This window comes from Anopheles darlingi, chromosome X, assembly GCF_943734745.1.
Source record: "Anopheles darlingi chromosome X, idAnoDarlMG_H_01, whole genome shotgun sequence".
Taxonomy (NCBI): Eukaryota; Metazoa; Arthropoda; class Insecta; order Diptera; family Culicidae; genus Anopheles; species Anopheles darlingi.
Genome location: NC_064873.1, coordinates 11029994 through 11055417, shown reverse-complemented (window position 1 = coordinate 11055417; position 25424 = coordinate 11029994). Strand labels below are relative to the sequence as shown.

The 25424-nt window shown below is 44.7% G+C and overlaps 2 protein-coding genes across 7 annotated transcripts in view; both read left to right on the top strand.

Annotated features, from left to right (window-relative positions):
• LOC125956622 (rho-associated protein kinase 1) overlaps window positions 1-2912 on the top strand; it is a 10074-nt gene extending 7162 nt beyond the window's left edge. For 4 of the 5 annotated variants that reach the window (XM_049688698.1, XM_049688707.1, XM_049688715.1 and 1 more), the window contains one exon: window positions 1269-2912. The gene's annotated coding sequence lies outside the window, so the exon portion shown is untranslated. The remainder of the gene's footprint in view (window positions 1-1268) is intronic. The other variant, XM_049688724.1, reaches the window with a different exon arrangement.
• A 16145-nt stretch (window positions 2913-19057) lies between these two features.
• Window positions 19058-24784, top strand: LOC125956672 (putative uncharacterized protein DDB_G0271606). Of its 2 annotated transcripts, none has more exons than XM_049688766.1 (4): window positions 19058-19192; window positions 20425-22689; window positions 22889-23127; window positions 23209-24784. In XM_049688766.1, exons 2-4 carry the CDS (start codon window positions 20553-20555, stop codon window positions 23680-23682), a joined length of 2850 nt encoding a protein of 949 aa, XP_049544723.1. In that variant the 5' UTR covers window positions 19058-19192; window positions 20425-20552; the 3' UTR covers window positions 23683-24784. The 2 variants fall into 2 exon arrangements, with proteins under 2 accessions (XP_049544723.1, XP_049544715.1); XM_049688758.1 differs by lacking the exon at window positions 19058-19192 and adding an exon at window positions 19199-19400.
• Window positions 24785-25424: the final 640 nt, after the last annotated feature.

Here is a 25424-nt window from a genome sequence, read left to right as displayed (position 1 = left end):
CTCAAGCTGCGTGCGATTGTTTACATACAAAGTTGGGATTTTGACGGCTTTGGACAGCCAAATGAACACTTGTTCATTCAAGTATTCATGCGACTCTCGCAATACCGATTTTAGACAACCTATACTCCGCGATTATTGCCAGACAAGACTGGTCGAGTCTTGTCTTGGAAACGAGACAAGACACTCGCAATAGGGGCCTATGTATATGTTAACAGTCATTCACAGTCCCAGGCCTGACCAGGCCCATTTCATTTTCGACCGTTAATTTAACACATTTCTAATTAACATAGGGACCTGAGCTTCCAGGTACCCTCTCAAAATTTTATTTTCTGTTGATCTATGTTTTAGTTATTATCATTAACCGTTGACAAAAGGACGAAAAAGGATTAAAAAATATATACCTTAATCCAAAATCCTGGGTCTGGCCATGGTCCCTATGCTTTTACATGCATTTGTATAAGATTTAGTATGTGCTCAATTTAACTATATATACATACATATGTTTAATTTTTTGTCTATCGATTTGGGATAAGTTGAGCTTTGTGAATGCAAAAAAACACCTACAAAGAATTTGAATTACAAAAAACCGTACTCCTGTTCATTTTTATTTTTTTTCTCGCTCGCCCTTTTGCCGCGCGCCGTACGGCAATTTGTATAATTGTTTTGGGTATTAAATAAATCAATAAATGTTTTGAAGAAATATAACATGAATCCCCTTATGGGTTCGAATAAGAACAAGAAAAGCAACAATTTACATTAAGGGGGGGCTTCGGTATTTTATTTTAATTCTTCGCATTTACTTTTTATAATTTTTTTGTGTTTATCCTTTCAAGAGTATTGTGTAAAGTTTTGGGATCAATCGAAGCAAAACTGACAAAGATATTGATTTCTGAAAAACAGAGTTTCATACAAGGCTTAACGCTTCTCGCAACTTTGAATCGCGATTCCCAAAATCTGCGTTTTCGAAGTCGGTGCCTACCCGGACCGATCGATTTGAAATTTTGAACATATAATCTGTACACTATTTGCCAGGTAGCCCCGTCGAGTTTTTATAAAAATTGTTGAAACTTTTGTTTTAATATTTTTTTTAATTTTGTAAAGTGTCGTTTTTTGAGGCAATATCGAAAAAGTAACTCTTTTTCAACTTCAAAAATCTGCCAAAAATCGAAAACTCGGAAATTTAACAAAAACTCGACGGGGCTACCTGGATAAACTTATAATCTAACAAAAGAATATTCATTTGAACTACTACCGCTCTTCCGTTCTAGCCGGAGGCCTTACGTTCCAGCTGAATGTCCTCCGTTCCAGCCGGATGTCCTCTTTTGGACAACATGAGATCGATACGTCGATTCTCGGGTATTGCTTGATACGCAATCCCTGAGGAAAATTTGGACGACTGATTAGACAATCGCTCGAAAATTTGCAGAACGCCAACAGAGTTGGGTATGATGACTAGGAAAAAACTGTTTTGCCCTCTGCTTTTATTTTGTAGAATAACTAGTAATTAGATATACAAGATCAGATATCCGAAGATAGCCGATACACATATTTGTAAATGCATTTAGTGTGTGTGCAAATGTGTGCAAATTTCAAGCCGACTACACGTTTGCACTAAGTTTGCGCTTCGTGGAACCCAACCTTTTAAAATAAAATAATCCTGCGGTGCACTTTGCAAAATGTATTTCATCGAGAAGATTGCAAAACATGTTGCTAACTATTAGTCTGGCGCATTTAGAGGACGGAAAACTTAATCAAAAACACTTTTAGAAATCATAGCGCTCATTCCATTGCGCTACCAAAGACAGACTATAATACTGAAGCTAAACTTGCGTTTGAAATAATCAATGTATATACAAATTAGTAAATAATGAAAAGGAAATATGCACGGGTTGTGTTAATTTGTTAAGATAGGTCTTCTGTAGAACCTGAAAACGCAACCGTCTGGAACGAAACATTCGAAACAAGTATCGGAAGGGAAGCATCCATCATTATTTATATTTGGTATGTGTTAATCGACTAGCCGACAAACGTTTCCCAACAAATGAACTTACCTATCTTAAATGAATTCTTATTCTTTTACAAGTGCCAGCGTGCGACCCGGTAGAACTATAATCGTAGCCACTGCAGCATTTGTTTTCATAAGTATTAAAATTATTTTAATAAATAACCGAAAAAGAACTATGTTTACAAAAGAGAAGATGAAACGCTAGAATAATGAGCTGCTTAAGATGTACCTATTGCAAGTTTACAAGAAAGCAAAATGATGAGAGCTCCATGATAGAAACAAAACAGAATCAATCGGAATAGAAATCCTAATGCCCGGCATTCTGCTCGACAATAATAACCGAATATTAAAACGTTTAAAGTAAGTGTTACCCAGTGGATTATACGGGTTGTGACAAAATGTTAGTGAGAAAAACGAAAGAATGGATTTTTGTTTCCTTTAGCAAGGTGTTTCACCATAGCATAAGAAATAAATTTAAGGCATGTGTGGATATAGGAGAATTACTGGGATTAGTAAGCTCGTTTGCATCGCGGAAATGTTACTAAATTCGCTGGCGTTACCTTCTATTCTGCATTTCTTAGCGTTAACAGAATATGCAAATTATTGGCAGCGGTTTTATGTTTTGTGCCTTATTGCGCGAGTAAACTATCCTCTTGAAGTTTAATCGAATTCAATTCGCTTCTTTTGAGCATCCTAAATTCATCTATATTTGTTTTATTATTGACGTTATTCGCTACGGGAAAGGATTTTCTGTGCCCGTGCAGAGTGGTAGGTTCGAGTTGTCATAAATAAATATATTTCATAAACTTGACGAATACACTGTAAATATAGAATTGTATGTTGCAATTTGCAAATCGAAGTGCGGGTCATGAGTAGCATTCTCTATTGCTTGTGTGTTTCCAATCGTCGTGAATCGTTATTAAGGCGCTTATGCTGATGAGGTGATTTTGAACGCTTATGCATTTTCGATTATTCATTCGGGTTCGTCATTTTTTTTTCGCGAAGAAAATTTCGTTCTTTTTGCTTATTGAGAACAAAAATATCGTTCAGATCACACATACCTTAATTTATGAGTTAAAGTCTTAGTTAAATATGGGCTCTTCTTCCCTAACTCCTACTCGTCGCGTCATCGCGGGGCTCATGGGTTCTGCTCGTGTAGTGCATTAACATGCCCCCCGAACGTCTACACTGGGTACACGGGTAACACGGGGATCTTCTTTGGAGCGTCTGTTTTCCAGGTTAGGGGCGTCTCCAAACAGCGTCTGTACTCCAGGTTAGGGGTGGCTGTCTCTCTCGTCTTCGTTAATCCAGTGGGCCACGTGGCCCTCCTACTTCATAGGGGGTAGGGTGCAGGGCAAACTACCCGGCCCCGTAAAAATGCACTTGGTTGTGAAGGCAACAGAAGATTCAACCTGGACCTGGACTTAACGACGACGACCCCCCCGCAACGCCCCCCGCAACGCCCCCGAATGCAACGCCCCCGGACAATGAATTCTGGCTCAATGAGGGTAGGCACATAGAACGTACAGTTATGTTCAAATAAATAGCAGTGGGTGGTACAAGAGATAAAAAGTGACATAGAATGGTATTTCATGCATCGATACTAAATCTTTTTGTGGGTATAAAAGGGAACAAAAACTTAATAAGAATTCATTGCTTTTTTCTGAAAATAAATTCTCAATTTAGGGCAATTTCAAAATAACCAAAAACGTGACTGTTCACAAAAATAGCAATATTTCAACATTACCTGTTCACATGAGAATATCGGATTTGAAAAGAAAAAACGGTTGCATTGTGCTGTTATTGGTTTTTTACTGTTCAGTATTTCGTGGTATAGCCATTATTTTTAATAACAGCAGCGCATCGATCGGGCATAGGAATCCACAAGGCCTTGACAACGAGACACAGGGATTGCAGCCCACGATAGACGCACTACCGACCAATGTGTCGTAACTCGCTGTATTTTCCATTCTTTCACGCATTACACGCATTACATCCACGTATTACATCTATTATAAGACTGCCCGTTTATCAGAGACGCCGCTTCTCCGGTTCCCGTATGCGAAATCCTCTCGCAAAGATCGGCTATCAGCCACTCTCTCTCTCTCTCTCGATCATCGCTATCGCTCTTGCTACGAACGATTATCGTTCTCTCTCCCTCTGTCTCTCCATTATCGCTATTGTTACTGTTTCGATTACCGCTATCGTTTCAAATATCGTTCTATCGCTCTCTCTCTCTCTCTCTCTCTTTCTCTCTTTCTCTTTCCTTCTCTCTCTGCACCCTTATCCCCTATTCTATACGTTAAGACTTACGCTGTGTTCCAATCAGACTAATGAAATGCGAGGAGTGTATGAAAAAACGAATTACCGCATCGTAGCTACGCTTGTAAACCCCAATTATGTTCCTCGAGCTTGCCAACTTTCGGGTAAAATCCTAGTGATAGACGTGATAACGAACCATATCTTTTAGCCTTTCTTGTTTCTTGACGATTCGCCTCGATCTTTCAACACCTGCTGGGGCGTCCTCCGAACTAGGCGGTGCGTGTGGAGCGCCTCCGGCTTCTAGGGACGACGGTGACACAGGAAAATCCTCGCCGTCGCATGCTACCGCTGGTCTCGGCGCTCTCTTGACTTCTCTTGCGCTACGAGTGAATTGAAGGCCATGGTCATTGCGTACAACCACCTTTTGTCCGTGGCGACTCAGAACCGTATAATCCTTACTGGCCGTCCACACCATAAATATATTTGGCAAAAAAAATTGGGTCTACGAGTGTCCACACTACAAATTTATTTGCCAAACATTTCTGTGAGTGCCTGAGTGATCGCTCAAAATCGAGCAAAAATTGGGACATTATCATATCGATAATGGGCCGCATTTTACCAAAAACCCCAATTTTCTTATCTCCAACGAAAAAATGTTTTGGTTACGGGTAAAAGACTGAAATAGGCCCCCCCACTCACGATGAGATACTGAGTGACCGAAAAAATCGTTAATTACCACTTTTTAGATAAGCAAACCTTCATAAAAATATGGGGAAACGTAAATAAATGTATTAGGGGAGGGGGGAGGGGTGGAAAAGTTACATTTTACCATTAAAACAACGGTTTTTTCGGTCACTCAGTAACTCACCGTGAGTGGGGGGGGCCTATTTCAGTCTTTTACCTGGTTACGTATCCAAAACATGTTTTGGTAAAAGACTGAAATAGGCCCCCCCACTCACGGTGAGTTACTGAGTGACCGAAAAAATCGTTAAATACCACTTTTTAGATAAGCAAACCTTCATAAAAATATGCGGAAACGTAAATAAATGTATTAGGGGAGGGGGGAGGGGTGGAAATGTTACATTTTACCATTAAAACAACGATTTTTTCGGTCACTCAGTAACTCACCGTGAGTGGGGGGGCCTATTTCAGTCTTTTACCCATGTTTTTGTTGGAGATAACTGAAACAAGCTGCATGCAACCGCCGCTCACTTGGATGCAAATGTCACTCATGGTAACCCACGTAGCTGCAAAAATTTGGAGTTACTTGTTGGGCTCCGCCATACATTATCCCCAAAAAATTGGTGGTGTGGACGGCCGGTTACGAGAAAATGAAAGGTCTGTTTTATTTCTCCTGGGAAGCCACAGAATCACACTGTCGCCGACAGCTATACTGGATTCCCTAGCTCCTCGGTGGTGATCAGTGTATTCCTTGCTGATCCACTTTGACGCAGCGTCCTGTTCGCGCACGTCTTCTTTATCCAGTTCGTTATGTTGCCCGGACTCCCACAGACTGGGAAATAGGCCACGATACTTCCACCCGACTAACCGGCCGTCCACACCACAAATTTTTTGGAGATAATGTATGGCGGAGCCCAACAAGTAACTCCAAAATTTTGCAGCTACGTGGGTTACCATGAGTGACATTTGCATCCAAGTGAGCGGCGGTTGCATGCAGCTTGTTTCAGTTATCTCCAACAAAAACATGTTTTGGATACGTAACCAAAACATTTTTTCGTTGGAGATAAGAAAATTGGGGTTTTTGGTAAAATGCGGCCCATTATCGATATGATAATGTCCCAATTTTTGCCCGATTTTGAGCGATCACTCAGGCACTCACAGAAATGTTTGGCAAATAAATGTGTAGTGTGGACACTCGTAGACCCAATTTTTTTTGCCAAATATATTTATGGTGTGGACGGCCAGTAACAATTCAAACGGTGTCACGCCGAGACGAGCATGAGGCTTCGCAGTGTTATGCGCGTGCACATAATCGTCCAGGGCCTCTTTCCACGCGCGTCCTTCCTGCTTAGCAGCTGCTAGGGCTTTTATAATTCCTGGATTCTGCCTTTCTACAGCTCCGTTTGACTGGGAATTCAACGGTATCGCCTTGTTTACTTTTACACCTCTTTCCTCCTTTCCTATTTCCTAGTACTTTATGAATTCGGTGCTTTGGAACGGGGGTCCGTTGTCGCTCTGGATGGTTAGAGGCAAGTGAAAAGAATTCAGCTAAGGGCCGCGTTCGTGCTGCCGGCATCTGTACACCTCATCTCAGTTGCGCTGATGTACCTCGAGTACGTATCAATTACAACCAGCAGTTCCACTCCGCCGGGAACTGATAGGAAGTCGATTTGTAACACCTGCCATGGTCCGTCCGGTAGGGTGCGGCTCGTCTAGGGAAGCGGTGGATTCTGTTTCGAGATAGCTACGCAGTTTCCGCATGCGTTAACAAATGTCTCCACTTCCTTACCCAAGTTCGGCCACCAAAAGAAATCTCTTAGAATCCGCTTCATGGCGGAGCTTCCGATGCGGCCTTGATGGGTTGCCGCCAATATCCGAGGCCTAAAGTCCTTGGGAGCGGCTACCTTATCGTCCGTAATAATGATCGCTCCCAATTAACCTAATGTTTTTGCTTCAACCTCGTACCTCTTTTAGGATTCTGGCCACTTCTGAGAACTCATGGCCTTTCTCACATCGATAAAATACGGAAATAGCCCCCCCCCACTCACGGTGAGTTACTGAGTGACCGAAAAAATCGTTAATTACCACTTTTTAGGGTAAAAGACTGAAATAGGCCCCCCCACTCACGGTGAGTTACTGAGTGATCGAAAAAATCGTTGTTTTAATGGTAAAATGTAACTTTTCCACCCCTCCCCCCTCCCCTAATACATTTATTTACGTTTCCGCATATTGGTAAAAGACTGAAATAGGCCCCCCCACTCACGATGAGTTACTGAGTGACCGAAAAAATCGTGGTTTTAATGGTAAAATGTAACTTTTCCACCCCTCCCCCCTCCCCTAATACATTTATTTACGTTTCCGCATATTTTTATGAAGGTTTGCTTATCTAAAAGTGGTATTTAACGATTTTTTCGGTCACTCAGTAACTCACCGTGAGTGGGGGGGCCTATTTCAGTCTTTTACCCGCATATTTTTATGAAGGTTTGCTTATCTAAAAAGTGGTATTTAACGATTTTTTCGGTCACTCAGTAACTCACCGTGAGTGGGGGGGCCCATTTCAGTCTTTTACCAAAATTCCGAACTGCCGCTAGTTTCGTATCCTCCACTTGTAAGCCTTCGTTGGTCAATGAGAATCCTACGAATTTATCTTTTTGCTGACCGAACACGCATTTGTCCTTATTGATCCGTACATTATGCTCCTGAAGGCGCGCCAGCACCGCGTTGAGATGTTCGTCGCGCTCTCTCTTATTTTTGCCGTGAATTAGGATATCGTCCAAGTAGCATTTCTGTCCTCGGCATCCTGCTAGAACTACGGTCTGCATTGCCTCCTGAAAGATGTCCGGTGCATTGCAGAGGCCAAATGGTAATCGCATGAAGCGGTATGTCGCGTTTCCGGCGAAGAAATTAGTCAGATGTCGCGATTCCTCCGCTATTACCACATGAAAGAATGCGCTAGATAGGTCGATCGTGGAGAACCATTGCGCTCCGTGCAAATCGTTTATTATTTCCTCTATAGTGGGCATGCTGAATGGTGTTCTTATGATGCACCTATTAGGTCCTCGTAGGTCCACCACCAGGCGTATGTCGTCCTTGCCCTCAGGGACCACCAACAACAGGGAGCAAAAGGATCTGTCCATCTGGTCCGTCACTCTCTCTATTATGCCTAACGCTAACTGCTCCTCCAGGCTCCGTTGTGCTTCCTTACGAAACGGCAAGGGGATGTTGGTATAAATATTGCGCGACGGCGGCATTTCTTTGTGATATTCTATCACAATTGGCGGCATGTTGAATTTGGGAAATTCGTTGGAAATTGATATGGCCCGTATTTCCACCTTCAATCCGAGCTGCAAGACGCTATTCCGTAGCGCCGTATCTCTGTTTAGAAGGGGCTTGGCTTCACAGATGACGTAGAATTTTTCGAATAACCTGGGGCGGTCCTCGGAAATAAATAACTCCAGTACGAAGGTACTTTCTACATGGACATTCTCGACGCTAGCGTAGGCGTATAAAAATTTGTTCGAACCGCTCGTTACGCTGAAAATGTGTTCCCTGGACTGTTAATCGCCCATGAGTAAACTGAATATGCCTTCGTTAACGGTGTTGACCTCCGCCCCTGAATCTATCAGAAACAGTATCGGTACGTTGTTGATGTGGCCATGGACAGTTCCTTCTTTGCCAGTCAATTCCAAGTGTTCTTTAGTCCCTGATACCTCCGCAATAACCTGAAATAAATATCAATCATACAATTTGGTTAGTCAAACGGCTAGTACGTACATCAACCCCTTGTCTGCTCGTAACGAGTAAATATAGGTTTACATTCCTACTGGAACTAACTACTGACGATAAGTTTATGCCATTTTCGAATTCGTTACAATAAAAAAAAAATCAAAACCGCAATCAAATGTGTACGTGCGTCCACGCCATCGAAATTAAATTGTTCGGTTCACTTACGGCTACCGCATCCTCAGTTTCCTCTTTCGTTAGCGCTGCCACCTTGGCGTTTCTGTCGTCTCCGTCGTCCGAGCTCCTACGTTTGGACGAAGCAGGAGAAGGGAATTTGGTGCAAGCCCTCTCGATGTGGCCCACGATTCCGCAGTTGTGGCACACTTTGTTTTGCAACAGCGCGAAACATCTGGAGGGCACGTGATTGTGGCTTGTACAATTCCAGCATGGTTTATCCAGCTTCCCATTTTGGCCGGTTGGGTATGAATTTGGACAATTCCTCTTGCGGCCTTGCGCGTCGAACGGCCTGTTCATCGTCCGCACCGCTTTGGGATGATCTCCTCGGAAGTTATTCCTCTGTGGCCAGTTTCCTCTCTGCTGACCGCAAGAAACGGCTGCCACTGTAAAACTCCGTCCAGACGAGCAACAAAGTTATCGCGATAACTTTCTCGCCCTACTGTTTACATACGATTTGACAGCTCCAAAAGGGGAGGCAAGCTCGTTCTCGCTTGCTCGCTCTCTACACGTGCATTGCAGTTATCGCGATAACTTCTCGCCGGATTTGTATGGGATGACGTTTGTTTGCGAAGTTCTCGTCGAGAAATACTCCAACATTCGTCATCTTCTGGACACAGTTTAACGTCGCGTGCTGCGGGGTGTGCTTTTGCGTAAATCTCCTCGTTGCTCCGGTCGAGTTCGTACCCACGGATTCTGTCGACAAGGTCCGAGGGCGAACCACCTTTGCGTAGCACTTTACGACCTGCCTCTCGCACTTTGATGTGCACCGCGTGTTACTGGATCACGTCAGCGACGCTTTCCAGTAACTTCTCCCCATCGTAGTCGCACAGCTTGGCCGCAGCTATTACGCGTTTGAGGTACTTCGAGTCCTGCTCGTTCTGCTGCTGGACCATACTTCTCCATTTCTGCCGCTGTGTCAGGCTATACTCGCGCGAGCCAAAGAAGGCTTTCAGGCGGTCCATAGCGCCTGAGTATGGATTGACCTGACTGTCAAGCGAAGTCGCTGGTGCCTCCTCTAAAATCTCTAGCAGCTTTGAGCCAGCCTTCACCATGAAGACGTTCATTTTTGCCGCCTCGTCGACAATTCCTACTAGAGTTAACGACGCTTCCAACAGGTCCCTTCAGGATTCGAATGGACGGCGCCCGAAATCGTCCTCGCCTTCGTCTGGGGTGCACGGCGGGACGTTCATTGATGCCACCGCCCACGAGTTCAATGACGCCGTCATCGTTGGCAATGGCGGGTTAATGGCACCTTCCATCGTAGAGCATTGTAGAGGGGATCCATCGGTGTTTGGCTCGCAGTTAAAAGCCGAAATTGAAGTTCGCATTCTGTCCGCTTTCCTCTTCCTTAACTCCTTTTTCTGCCTCTTATTATGCTATTTTTCTGTGCCTGTTGCAAACTTTTGTTAGTCTTCGATTTTGTTTTTCTCAAAAAAATAGAACATCATGACCCTACAAACCAAATTTGAAATTTTGCAAGTCTGTATAGCGAACAAACCTGAATAGGTGCTGCCAGACGGAGCGTAAATTTACACGCAAATTTACACATTAATGCCAAAATGTTTTCGCTTCGTGTGGCAGGGGTAAAAACCCGAAAATTTATACCGAAATGTCAAACGTATTGTTTACATCTGTGTTTTGGCCGCTGAAGTTGATTTCCGAATAAATTTTGCAGTTTTTAACGATTTTGTTGCTGTTGCTGTTATATTTATATTAAAAATGCAAAAACAATACAAAAAAGAACCTACATTTTCGTAAATAAAGCGTTTGATAGCGTCAAGGGTTCAGCGAAAATGTCCGCGGACGTATAAAAATTTGACAGCGTGTAAGGGTTAAACGAAACCGTTTTGGCATTAATTTTTTCGTTTGCGCTAGAGTTTACGCCCCGTCTGGCACCGCCTAATGGGGTGGTTTTTGGGCTACCCTACAAACCACGATTCCTATGCTGAGTGTAGGAGTGAGTGTGACTTCCGATGAAACAGCGCTATACGAGCTCCAGATCGAGCAGTTTTGTATATGCGCGCGAACGAGACGGCTGATGAGACGGCAATACTTTAGGTCGTTTTCGTCGTTTGAGTTTGAAATCTTCCCGAATTTTGTTCGATTGATCGAAATGTGAATCGAAGCACACCGCGACACCGCGATTTGATTTGCCTTTTTTCGCATAAATCCGGCGATTTTCAATTAGCAAAATGCGCCTGATTGTTGTACGATAATGGAAGACCTTGTCACGAATAAATTTTATCTGCTTTTCGGTCAATCTTAGCCGTGTAATCTATTGCACCGCGGCTGTTCGCATTAAAAGAAACAGCCGGCAGAACATGTATTTTTCGATGTTTCTAGCCCCAATTCTTCGCCAAAAAAGTTTGCATGATGTACATGCACAAATCATAAACATTTTGCCTCATTATCCAAGTGCATTTACTTGCATTTATACCACAAAACAGCGAGGAACAGAGCTGTTTTTCTTAACATAAAAAGGATGGGAATGTTGATCCGTTTCTTGGCACCGTTTTCAACGGCTGTACCGAGGCAGATGATGCCATGAAGTGCACAGATTAGGTTACGAAAACGGCGATAGAAAAAATTCCCCACGGAAGAAAGAGTGATGAAAACGCAGCGCGATGTTGGCCCACGCCAGCAAGAAAGGATGATCGCGTCCCTTGCGTGGGGGAGAGATGGGAAAGGGGCGAAGATCTCTTCGCAACATTTGAACGGGTTAAAGTGATGCGGGAAAATGTCTTGCTTGTGCAATTGTCCAATCAGAAGAGAACAACAAAACAGCAGCAGAACAATCGGCAACAGCATCCGCTGCCAAGCACGAAACGCAGAATGCACAACAAAGGACAACAATCTGCGCAGGATGTACGAACAATGGGGGAGGAGGAACAATGCAGCGAGGAGGGCGTGTGCGCCAAGGGGTTTACTACGCGTTGGTGGCAGTCACCGAAAAGGGCGTTGTCGATGCAGCCAACAGCAGAAGAAAACGATCGCGAATTGATGTTGTTTTGACGCAATTTGATAGGCGGAAAACATGCTCAAGAATGTCGGAGTTTTGCGCTCAAAACGGCATATATTAATGTCGCATATTCCTGGGAAAACCCGCGATATATTGCGCTACATCCTTCGTTAGCTCTTCTATCTTTGCTGCGCAAGAAAAATGCACACGAAGTGCACCAATCTAGATGCACTTTGCGCATAGCGATTGGTCAAAAGTTGTGTTGATTTGGTATCAAGGTATGATGCGTTTCAGGGTGCAATCGATTATTCGTGTTTAGCCTGATGATCGTGTGCGCGGTTTCCAATACGCACGTGAAGCGTGACACACATTTTTGTTGAACATAATGTTTGTTTTTCAGTAAAATCAATGTGAATCATGATGATCATTCGAAGGCATGTTTGTGACATTGTGAACAATTCAAAATGTGTGAACTTTTTGTCACAGCGCACGGCCTCGATGCCACATCCCCGCAAACCATGGAATCCATGATTTCGTATGCTCACTGTAGGAGTGAGCGCGATGTCCGATGAAACAGCGCTATACTAAAGCGCCATTTGCAGATTTGTGCGTGAGCGCGAACGAGATGGCTGATGAGATGGCAATACTTTCGGCCGCGTTCATCGGCGCCATCATGATTCCGCTTGAAACGCGCCGAACTTTGTTCGAATGTGGATGCGACACCGTGATTTGATTTACCTTTTTTGACACAATTACCGCGATTTCCGACAATAAACGCGCATCAAATGGTCGTACGATAATGGTAGACCTTGTGGCGAGTTAATTTGATCTGCTTTTCAGTCAACTTTAGCCGTTTTATCTATTGCACCGCAGCTGTTCGCATTCAATGAAACAGCCGCAAAAACATGTATTTTGCCATGTTTCTAGCCTCATTCCTTCGTCAAAAAGGATTGCATGATGTACATTTACAAATCAACAACATTTTTCCTGATTATCCGAGTACATTTACCTGCCACAATTTGGCACAAAACGGCGAGGAACAGAGCTGTTTTGTTTAACACAAAAGAGACGGGAATGATGTGTTTCTTCGCACTGTTTCCACGGCTGTAACGAGGTAGATGATCATCAATGCACAGGCCAGGATATGAAAACGGCGTTAGAAAAGATCTGCCCTGGAAGAGCTAGGCAGTGATGAAAACGCAGCGCGATCTCCGCCCACGACAGCAAGAAAAGACGCGTGCGTTTCTTGCGTGGACGAGAGTTGGGAAAGGGGCGAAGATGTCCATCTTCACAACATTTGAAAGGGTTAAGAGTGGTGCGGGAATATGGCTAAAACCAATGGATATTTTTGCTTGCTTGAGCAGTTGCCCAATCAGAAGAGAACAACAAAACAGCAGCAGAACAATCGGCAACAGCATCCGGTGCCAAGCACGAAACGCAGAATGCAGAACAAAGGACAACAATCAGCGCAGGATGTACGAACAATGGGGGGAGGAGGGGTTTGTAGCGAGGAGAGCGTGTGCACCAAGGTGTTTACTACGCGTTGGTGATAGCCACCGAAAAGGGCGTTGTCGATGCAGCTAACAACAGAAGAAAACGATCGCGAATTGATCGTGTGTTGCCGCATTTTGATAGGCGGAAAAAATGCTCTAGAATGGCTGAGTTTTGTGCTCAAAACGGCATCTTTTAATGTTGCATATTCCTGGGAAAACCAACTATAAGTTGTTGCTATATCCTACGTTAGCTCGTCTATCTTTGCTGCGCAAGAAAAATGCATACGAAGTGCATCCATCCAGACGCACATTGCGCATAGCGATTGGCCAAAAGTTGCGTTGATTTGTCACCACCGTTTTATGGTGCAATTGATCTGCACAATGTTCCTGTTGTGCGTGATGATCGTATGCGCGGTTTCCAATACGTACATGATGCGTGACACCAATTTTATGTTGAACATAATGTTTGTTTTTCAGTTGAATCAATGTGAATCATGATGATCATTCGAAGGCATGTTTGTGACATTGTGAACAATTCAAAATGTATGAACTTTTTGTCACAACGCACGGCCTCGATGCCACATCCCCGCAAACCATGGAATCCATGATTTCGTATGCTCACTGTAGGAGTGAGCGCGATGTCCGATGAAACAGCGCTATACTAAAGCGCCATTTGCAGATTTGTGCGTGAGCGCGAACGAGATGGCTGATGAGATGGCAATACTTTCGGCCGCGTTCATCGGCGCCATCATGATTCCGCTTGAAACGCGCCGAACTTTGTTCGAATGTGGATGCGACACCGTGATTTGATTTACCTTTTTTGGCACAATTACCGCGATTTCCGACAATAAACGCGCATCAAATGGTCGTACGATAATGGTAGACCTTGTGGCGAGTTAATTTGATCTGCTTTTCAGTCAACTTTAGCCGTTTTATCTATTGCACCGCAGCTGTTCGCATTCAATGAAACAGCCGCAAAAACATGTATTTTGCCATGTTTCTAGCCTCATTCCTTCGTCAAAAAGGATTGCATGATGTACATTTACAAATCAACAACATTTTTCCTGATTATCCGAGTACATTTACCTGCCACAATTTGGCACAAAACGGCGAGGAACAGAGCTGTTTTGTTTAACACAAAAGAGACGGGAATGATGTGTTTCTTCGCACTGTTTCCACGGCTATAACGAGGTAGATGATCATCAATGCACAGGCCAGGATATGAAAACGGCGTTAGAAAAGATCTGCCCTGGAAGAGCTAGGCAGTGATGAAAACGCAGCGCGATCTCCGCCCACGACAGCAAGAAAAGACGCGTGCGTTTCTTGCGTGGACGAGAGTTGGGAAAGGGGCGAAGATGTCCATCTTCACAACATTTGAAAGGGTTAAGAGTGGTGCGGGAATATGGCTAAAACCAATGGATGTTTTTGCTTGCTTGAGCAGTTGCCCAATCAGAAGAGAACAACAAAACAGCAGCAGAACAATCGGCAACAGCATCCGGTGCCAAGCACGAAACGCAGAATGCAGAACAAAGGACAACAATCAGCGCAGGATGTACGAACAATGGGGGGAGGAGGGGTTTGTAGCGAGGAGAGCGTGTGCACCAAGGTGTTTACTACGCGTTGGTGATAGCCACCGAAAAGGGCGTTGTCGATGCAGCTAACAGCAGAAGAAAACGATCGCGAATTGGTCGTGTGTTGCCGCATTTTGATAGGCGGAAAACATGCTCAAGAATGGCTGAGTTTTGTGCTCAAACCGCCGTGTGTTAATGCCGCATATTCCCGGGAAAACCAACGACAATTCTTCGATAGCTCTTCTATCTTTGCTGCGCAAGAAAGATGCATACGAAGTGCATCAATCCAGACGCACATTGCGTATAGCGATTGGCCAAAAGGTGCGTTGATTTGTCACCACCGTTTTATGGTGCAATTGATCTGCACAATGTTCCTGTTGTACGTGATGATCGTGTGCGCGGTTTCCAATACGCACATGATGCGTGACACCAATTTTTTGTTGAACATAATGTTTGTTTTTCAGTTGAATCAATGTGAATCATGATGATCATTCGAAGGCATGTTTGTGACATTGTGAACAATTCAAAATGTATGAACTTTTTTGTCACAACGCACGGTCTCGATCTCACATATTGATGTAGCGTTTATGAACAGGTGATCATCAGCAAAGTAGTTAGTTCAGTGTGTTGCGTGTTAGAAATTCCCATCCCCAATCCTATCATCTCCTTAACATCATTCCACTTCATAGACATTCATTCATCAACATTCATACACAACGCAGACAAACATACCGACAAATCTCGACCACGACCACGACCACGACCTACGACGATGACGACAGAGCGAGCTAGCTAGAACGGGGAGGGAATGAGACAGACAGAAGATCGTCGATCCGACATGGCGGCGATCGCCATTTCTTTTTCGTTTTTGAAGAAAATTTTTGGCCACGCCTTTTAAAAGCTCTCCAAAAGTTCATCCGTTTTCGTTTATATTCATGGATCGACTACCCCGCAAACCATGGAATCCATGTTTTCGTATGCTCACTGTAGGAGTGAACGCGACGTCCGATGAAACAGCGCTATACGAAAGCGCCATTTGCAGATTTGTGTGTGAGCGCGAACGAGATGGCTGATGAGACGGCAATACTTTCGGCCGCGTTCATCGGCGCCATCATGATTCCGCTTGAAACGCGCCGAACTTTGTTCGAATCTGGATGCGACACCGTGATTTGATTTACCTTTTTTGGCACAATTACCGCGATTTCCGACAATAAAAGCGCATCAAATGGTCGTACGATAATGGTAGACCTTGTCGCGAATGAATTTGATCTGCTTTTCAGTCAACTTTAGCCGTTTTATCTATTGCACCGCAGCTGTTCGCATTCAATGAAACAGCCGCAAGAACTTGCATTTTTCCATGTTTCTAGCCCCATTCCTTCGTCAAAAAGGATTGCATGATGTACATGTACAAATCTACAACATTTTTCCTGATTATCCGAGTACATTTACCTGCCACAATTTGGCACAAAACGGCGAGGAACAGAGCTGTTTTTCTTAACATAAAAGAGACGGGAATGATGATCCGTTTCTTCGCACTGTTTGCCACGGCTGTAACGAAGCAGATCATCATCGATGCACCGGCCAGGATATGAAAACGGCGTTAGAAAAGATCCGCCCTAGAAGAGCTAGGCAGTGATGAAAACGCAGCGCGATCTCCGCCCACGACAGCAAGAAAAGACGCGCGCGTTTCTTGCGTGGACGAGAGTTGGGAAAGGGGCGAAGATGTCCATCTTCACAACATTTGAAAGGGTTAAGAGTGGAGCGGGAAAATGGCTAAAACCAATGGATGTTTTTGCATGCTTGAGCAGTTGCCCAATCAGAAGAGAACAACAAAACAGCAGCAGAACAATCGGCAACAGCATCCGGTGCCAAGCACGAAACGCAGAATGCAGAACAAAGGACAACAATCAGCGCAGGATGTACGAACAATGGGGGGAGGAGGGGTTTGTAGCGAGGAGAGCGTGTGCACCAAGGGGTTTACTACGCGTTGGTGATAGCCACCGAGAAGGGCGTTGTCGATGCAGCTAACAGCAGAAGAAAACGATCGCGAATTGGTGTTGTTTTGGCGCAATTTGATAGACGGAAAACATGCTCAATAATGGCTGAGTTTTGTGCTCAAAACGGCATCTTTTAATGTTGCATATTCCTGGGAAAACCAACTATAAGTTGTTGCCAAATCCTACGTTAGCTCTTCTATCTTTGCTGCGCAAGAAAGATGCATGCGAAGTGCATCAATCCAGACGCACATTGCGTATAGCGATTGGCCAAAAGTTGCGTTGATTTGTCACCACCGTTTTATGGTGCAATTGATCTGCACAATGTTCCTGTTGTGCGTGATGATCGTGTGGGCGGTTTCCAATACGCACATGATGCGTGACACCATTTTTTTGTTGAACATAATGTTTGTTTTTCAGTAAAATCAATGTGAATCATGATGATCATTCGAAGCCATGTTTGTGACATTGTGAACAATTCAAAATGTATGAACTTTTTGTCACAACGCACGGTCTCGATTTCACGTATTGATGTAGCGTTTATGAACAAGTAATCATCAGCAAAGTAGTTAGTTCAATGTGTTGCGTGTTAGAAATTCCCATCCCCAATCCTATCATCTCCTTAACATCATTCCACTTCATAGACATTCATTCATCAACATTCATACACAACGCAGACAAACATACCGACAAATCTCGACCACGACCACGACCTACGACGATGACGAGAGAGCAAGTTAGAACGGGGAGGGAATGAGACGGACAGAAGATCGTCGATCAGAAATGGCGGCGTTCGCCATTTCTTTTTCGTTTTTCAAGAAAATTTTTGGCCACGCCTTAAAAGTTCTCAGGGTTCATCCGTTTACGTTTATATTCATGGGTTCAAAAAGTTAGTGTTATATGGAGCTCTCATCAGTGTTTATTCACCTGCCAAAATAGCGTGTTATCGAACATCAGAGCTTTTCTGTGAAGTTCGAAATGGTATTAACTTTTTTTTTTCAAATCACTCAATTTGGTTTCTCGGGTAGTACAAAGCCGAACTCTCATCACTCCGAAGCCACATGTCAAAGCAGTACAAAGTCGAACATCAGAGCTTTTTTGTGATGTTCGGCATTGTACAAGATTTTTTTTTTTCAAAGGTCTCAATTTGGTTTCTCGGGAAGCACTCAATTTGGTTTCCCGGACATTATCGTACGACCGTTTGATAAGCCGTGGCCACACGGAGCGAAAATTTGCGCGCAAATTTGCACATTAATGCCAAAATGTTTTCGCTTCGATATGTTTACATGGCCGGGTTGAGGAAATTAAAATCGTTTTTTTGAAGAAAAGGATTGAATACACTAGCAATGATCACTCACTGTCGATGTAAACCACAAAAAGAACATATTGTGAGCCCTACCGTTTGCAAAAAGCTTTTACGCTAGGTTTTACGCTCCACGGACCAATAATCGTTTGACAGCATGTAAACGGCAAGCGTAAACGTTTTGGCATTAATTTTTTCGTTTGCGCTAGAGTTTTCGCCCCGTGTGGCCACGGCTATACGCTTTTATTGTCGGAAATCGTGGTAATTGTGCCGAAAAGGTAAGTCAAATCACGGTGTCGCATCCAGATTCGAACAAAGTTCGGCGCGTTTCAAGCGGAATCATGATGGCGCCGATGAACGCGGCCGAAAGTATTGCCGTCTCATCAGCCATCTCGTTCGCGCTCACACACAAATCTGCAAATGGCGCTTTCGTATAGAGCTGTTTCATCGGACATCGCGCTCACTCCTACAGTGAGCATACGAAATCGTGAGTTTCATGGTTTGCGGGGAAGTTCATCCGTTTACGTTTAGTTTCATGGGTTCAAAGTAAGTGTTATCTCGAGCTCTCATCAGTGTTTACTCCCATGTCAAGATAGTGTTTTCTCGGACATCAGAGCTTTTCTGTGAAGTTCGAGATGGTACTAACTTTTTTTTCAAGTCACTCAATTTGGTTACCCGGGCGGGGCAGTTAGTACGTTTAACTAAGCGTGCTCAGGAGTCGAGAATCTTCTTCTTACGCCCAGGTTGGTATTCTTCTTCCCTACAGCGACTTTTATTCCAAAAACTCTCATCTTCCACGCGCTTTATTCTTTTTCTTCGGCCCAGCCGTAACGGATTTCACGCATACAATCGTAAAGGATTTTTGTGTGTGTGTGTGAGCGGATCCTCTAGGCACTTACTTGTTACGTGTGTATGTGTTTAAGCATCGGATGTGTTTAAAATCAGCATTGGCCGAAAGCAAGACGTGAGTTTTCATCGTTCCCAATTATTACCAATATCGAAAAACTTTAAAAGGTTGGAAAAGAGAATCGAATTGTGAGAAAAAAAGCAAGTTTCAATTGTTGTGTGTGAGCGTCTATCCCCACATTTTAAGTCATTTTTAAGGGGTTGGAAGACGCGTTCACGGCACCTCAGCGAGTTTCGTCAACCCGTGCTGTAAACTATTTGGAAATGTAAGCTTAAATATCCTATTTTAGGCAATTTAGTGTAAAAGGACACATGGAAAAGTGATTAGCGGAAACCCCTCTCGGGAGTCCTAATCGGTTTATAGCGGCGCGGTGCTCTTTTTACTATATCCAACGCTGTGCGTGCTCCATCACTGCCTGTGATTGACCCAGGAAGGGAGGAGAAGGGAGCTTGTGAATACCAAGGACCTACTGAAAAAGGGGATTGCCACAAATTTTTTTATAAAGGCTGCTACGAACCGGCCGCGGTACCCCCGGTGCTCTTCCTATTAACCACCGAAACCCCTGTTGCGGACGGCATCCGAAAAATATGAACAATAAGCAACGGCCAGGCGCCGGAAAATACCGGAAAGCAGTACTAAAGCAGTGTGTTTCCATTTCCCTTGTCTGTGCGCCGCACTACATGTGTCCATCTGGTTAAGCTAAATTCATCCGCGTGATATTTTCTATGCCATTCTATTGTTTTTTTTTCACTTCTTTTCTCCAATCCTTCCTCTTACTTACCCTGCTATGTTAAGGTTGTATCGATCTAGCCCTGCTTCCCTTTTGCAGATAGAGCCCCGAGCGCAGCCGCCATTTACAAAAAAGTTCTAAATGGCGACAAGCGACCGCGGGTAGGTCAGTGAACTAATACCGCATCTTTTTGGTATCTCTGTTACCTTTTACTAATATCCGTCTATCCATTTCGCACTGACGGCAATGATTGTCGCTTCTTCACAGTCTTACGTGTTTTGGCATTTGTTTTATGCGTGGGTAGTGATGTTGGTTCTGACCCTCGGTTGGAAAGAGGCTACCATTCAACCGTATATTAGATCTTGTTTTTAAACATTCTGCGATAACGCAGCCCCTTGCGGATGGATCACAGAGCTGGCATAAGAGAGAAGCTCTAACTAGAACACAATCTCAAGCTCCTAAGGATGGCAAGAGATTATATCTTTATGGCAATCGTTTGTATCTTTAATTATACACTAAACTTCAAGTTCATTGTGCTTTTTGGTTGTATTTACATTAGCCGTGGATCCTGTTCAAACAACAGCAATCGACATTCAAAGGATTCCCGCATTTACATTTGACTCATTACTTCCGTCAGCAACATCTTCTATACACAACGCTCTCGTACACAACAACAAAAAAGTGAAAATGGTAATGGACGCACAGCCATCGCCGCAGAATGTGGGCCGCGAGTTCGTGCGCCAATACTATACGCTACTCAACAAGGCACCGGACCACCTACACCGGTTCTACAACAACTCTTCTAGCTTCGTGCACGGTGGGCTTGACTCGAAGCACCAGGATACGGCACTTGTTATAGGACAAAAGCAGATCCACAGCAAGATACAGCAGCTGAATTTCCGCGACTGTCATGCCAAAATCAGCCAGGTAGACGCGCAGGCCACGCTCGGGAATGGTGTGGTGGTTCAGGTGACGGGCGAGCTCTCTAACGATGGCCAACCGATGAGGCGCTTTACCCAAACGTTCGTCCTAGCAGCCCAGTCGCCAAAGAAGTACTACGTTCATAATGACATCTTCAGGTACCAGGACATCTACGCGGACGATGATGCAGACGAAGGCGAGAGGGCGAACGGTGACGAGGAAGGACCAGACGGCTGTATGAGCGAGTGCTTACCGGAACCGAAGCACGGTCCGACGAGTATCGGCGTTGGAGGGATCCAACATCAGCATACCCAGGCCCCGACACAGCAGCAGCAACAGGCGCATCAACCTATGTACTATCCACCGAATGCCATGAGTACTGGTGCGGGATTACTACCCAACTATGGATTACCAGCTGCAGGTGGTCAACCTACGCCAACATCGACACAAACAAATGTGCCGCCACCTCTCCAGGCGCAAACATTCTCACAGCCTCAGCAGCAACAATCGGCTCAACAGCCTCAACTGAACGGACTTCACGATGATCTACTGAAAAGTGTATCATCCGGAACGGGTAGCCCGTTACTAGCTAGTAGCACGACGGCCAGTGGATCTTCTACATTGCAATCCAGCACTCTCGACCCATCTGTTTCCACTATGAACGTGCTTAACCAGAAGCAGCAAAACCCATCTCAAACGCTCGCCCAAACTCAAACGGCTATCCTGCATGGGTTTACAACCCAGCAGCATCCATCTCGAATAATAGCCGGTGAGGCGGACGTTGTAAAACATTCGCTCAACGATCGCAGCCTTGCAACTGAAGGTACGCTACAGGTTTCAAACGCTACCGGCACTACCAGTCCATCAGACGATTTTGACAACCATCCGTCACAGTTAGCCCAGCAAAACCATAAGAGCCAGCAGCAGCAGCACCCCTCGATTCCAAACCAGCCTTCCCATTCGCAGCAGTCAGCTGGAAATCATGGTGGTTATTTCGGTAGCAAGCAACAGCAGTTGCAAAATCAGTCGGTGCTACAGTCCATAGAACCAAAAACCTATGCAAACTTGGTGAAGTCGGGCGTGGGGGCTGGAGGACTCACTTTTGCATCCGCCATCCAAGCTTCGCTGAACACAGTCGGGCAAACGCAGCAATTGCCACTTCAACCGGCACAGCCGCAGTCGCAGCAACCGCAACCACTACAGCAGCAGGCATCACAACCTCACCACCAACAGCAACAGCAGCAAAATCAGGAACAGCAAGACCACCAGCAGCCTCAAAACCAGCAACCGCAGCAGCAGCAGAAAACACAACAGCAAGGAAAGCAGCAGGTGCCAGGACAGCAGCAGCAACTGTTACAACAGCAAAAGCAACAGCAACAAAAGCTGCAGCAACCGCCGTCTCACCATCAGCAACAGCAACAGCAATTAAAACAGCAGCAACAGAAACAACATCAACCGCAACAGCAGCAGCAACAAACGAAACAACAGCAGCAAAAACAGCAGCAGCAACCGCAACATCAAAACCAGCAACAACAGAGCCAAAGTCTTCAGCAGCAGCAGCAGCATCCGCCTTCATACATACCGGGGAGCCGTGGCCAGCGAGATGTTGGAGCGCCAGTTATATCAGGCAATAATGCTGCCGCAGCTGGAGGTGGAGCCATGGGGGGCGGGCTCGGCGTAAACAACAAGTTCAACCACGACCGTCAGCAGCAGCAGCAGGATACGAATACACTCGGCGCTGGTCAACAGGGTGGTTCAAGTATGACTGTTCAGCCACAACAGCAGAGGCCACAGCGCTCGATGCGCTCCAACGGTACTGGCGGAAATGGCAGCGCTGGAGGTTTAAGACAGCACGACAATCGTCTTTCCGGTAGCTACGGACGTCAAAACTACGACAGTGAGGGTAAGAGTACAGTGTAGCCAGTGCCTTCGCACAATTCCACCTTCAAGCTTTATTTGGCATAGGCATTTGTAAGATATTGTACAAGGGATGACTAGCTTACCCTTTCATCGAAAGCACCGTAGTATCACTAGCCCAAACCAGAAAATTTCTAATATATTGTCAATTTTATTTTGTATATATGTGTTGCTACCACTCACAGAACGGCGGCAAAGCTCGGCAGGCCAGTTTGGGGACAATCATCAACTGTTTCTTGGCAACATACCGCATCATGCCACTGAGGAAGAACTTAAGACACTTTTTAGCAAGTTCGGCACAGTCGTTGATTTGCGGATCCTGTCCAAGACAGTACAAAAGCTACCAGGGGTCCGTACGCCACCTCATTACGGTTTTATTACCTATGAGGATCCGAGTTCGGTGCAAACGTGTCTGGCGAACATGGTATGTACAGTGGAATCTTCCTGTTCCCTTCAGCCTTTCTATAACTCGAATAATTAATCGTCATCCATCTTCCATCTTCAGCCCCTTTATTTTCCCGAAAATTCGCCTGATGGCCAGAAGCTTAACGTCGAGGAAAAAAAAACGCGCGTCCGCGGACCAAACGACACAACGGGGGGTAACAGTGTGGGCGGGGGACGCCTTAATGGTAGCATCGGTAGCGTTGGTGGCTCAAGTTCAGCGGGTGGGCGAGCGGCTGGGGGCGGCGGCGGTCAATCGCGTGGAGGGCCGCTGGGTGGGGGCCAGGGTGGTGGTGTCAGCAGTATGAACCGCGGAAGCGGAGGTGGGGGGCCCCGGAATCTAGGAAGTGGCGCAGGGGTCGGTAGCAGTGGCCCGAATCGAAGCACCAGTGGTGCTGGAAGTGGCAACAATGGTGGTAGCAACAGTGGCGGTGGTGGCAGCTACAGCCAGCGGAACGACCGTAGTAATGTGAACGCGCAACGTTCGGTTGGCAATACATCGGCTGTCAGCAACCGTAGCTTTGGTTCTGGCTATTAATAGTCGACAAAAAATTCTAAGCGATAGAAGAGAGGGTTTGTGTGTTGATTGCATTGCACAAGAACAAATCGCTAAAGTGCGCTTGATAACAGCGTAAGTCGGTATACGTGTGCATTGCGTATTTGTGTCTAGCGGGTTTTCTTTTTAAATACACAACTTCAAGATAGGAGGTAGAACAATGGTACAAGACACTGAATCGCTGGATGTATCTTTTGCTGAGCCGTTAGTACCGGCTTAGTACCGTTCAATCAGGTAGTATCACAGCAGCACACAGGACACAAGAGACAAACAAAAAAGGAAACGCTGCAAACATTACTGAACAATACTAGCGACCATCTGTCCGACATGAGATAGTTGCTCCAGTTTTCGATAGCTTTTCCTTTCCTTGTTCAACACATGAAATGAAAAGGGACTCTTCGAAGATAACCAAAATACAGCGCAATGGCATGGTGTTAGCAGAGAATGAAGCATAAAGTAAATGAGTGAAGGCGCTGAAAAGACAAAGAAGAGAAGCTATAAATGGCTATAGACAAAAAATAAGACGCAATAATTGTAGAGCAGAAATAGTTACAACAAACCACGGCAGATATTACTGCAGCAGGATGTGTCCTACATTAAGAATATCCATTTTTGATACAATTTTCCTATGATGAATGTGAGCTGTGGCGATCATCGAGGAGCAGAGAAACGCTACTTGCTCATTTGCTAGCCTGTTTACCGTTAGTTCATTTCCTAATAGTAGCTTACATTTATAACCCGAGCAAGCATATAGCTCATCATACACGTACACTTCCGACAACACAAGCACACAAAAGTACGTCATTCTCCAGGTATTATGGTAGGATGCATATGAGCGAATCCCACAAAAATGAGATAAATATGTTTTTTACACATCTTAATTTAAGATAACAGCGCGTCCGTTTAACGTAGAGATGAAAGTCAAACGAAAAAGTATGGAATAAAACAAATCTATAGCTGGAAATCTCGTAGATATATGGAAACATAACATTAAACATTCATTGGCTATTCGATGACATGCGCCCGGGCATTCGAACTTGATAAAGGATACAGCTGCTTTCACATCCAGAGCGTTTTTAAAAACGCCAAAGTTGTCGTTTGTGGAAGCAAAAGCAAAATTCGTTATTCACACCTAGATTCCGAAGGCGCGCTATTTAAAACACCTTGCAACCAGGTGTATTAAAGACTCAGGTGGTTTCTTAACCGCTTTGACAGGTCACCATTTTGAATTTGTTCGACATTGGTGGCAGGGCGCTTTTTATCAACAAAACCACTCGAGTTTCAAGAAGAAAAAAAGAAGATATGGGCAAGTTTAGTGCTTTTATCAGGGAAAGTACCTGATTTCACTCTTTTTCGAATGTTTAACTGATTCATCTCTCTATTAAAGATCAAACGAGCGACCGAGTTCCAGGAACGATAGCTAGCTCTGGTTCTAGGCCGGGTGGCAAGACCTACGGACCGATACCATATTGAAACACTAGGAAGAATTTTGGGAATATTTGCATAAACTTCAACTTTCGCGCCATTTTTCGTGAATTTTAACTGTCGTAATACCCAAGGTTCTTTAAATAGACAGGTAGATTTATGCAGAACAAATCCTCCATCGGATTTTAGAAAAAACTTCAGAGTTTGACATTGGTGGGATTGTGGGATGTTTACTTCGGGAACGCTCTTTTCGGAGCTGTTTTCGCTTTTCCGTGGTATTACGACAGTTAAAATTCACG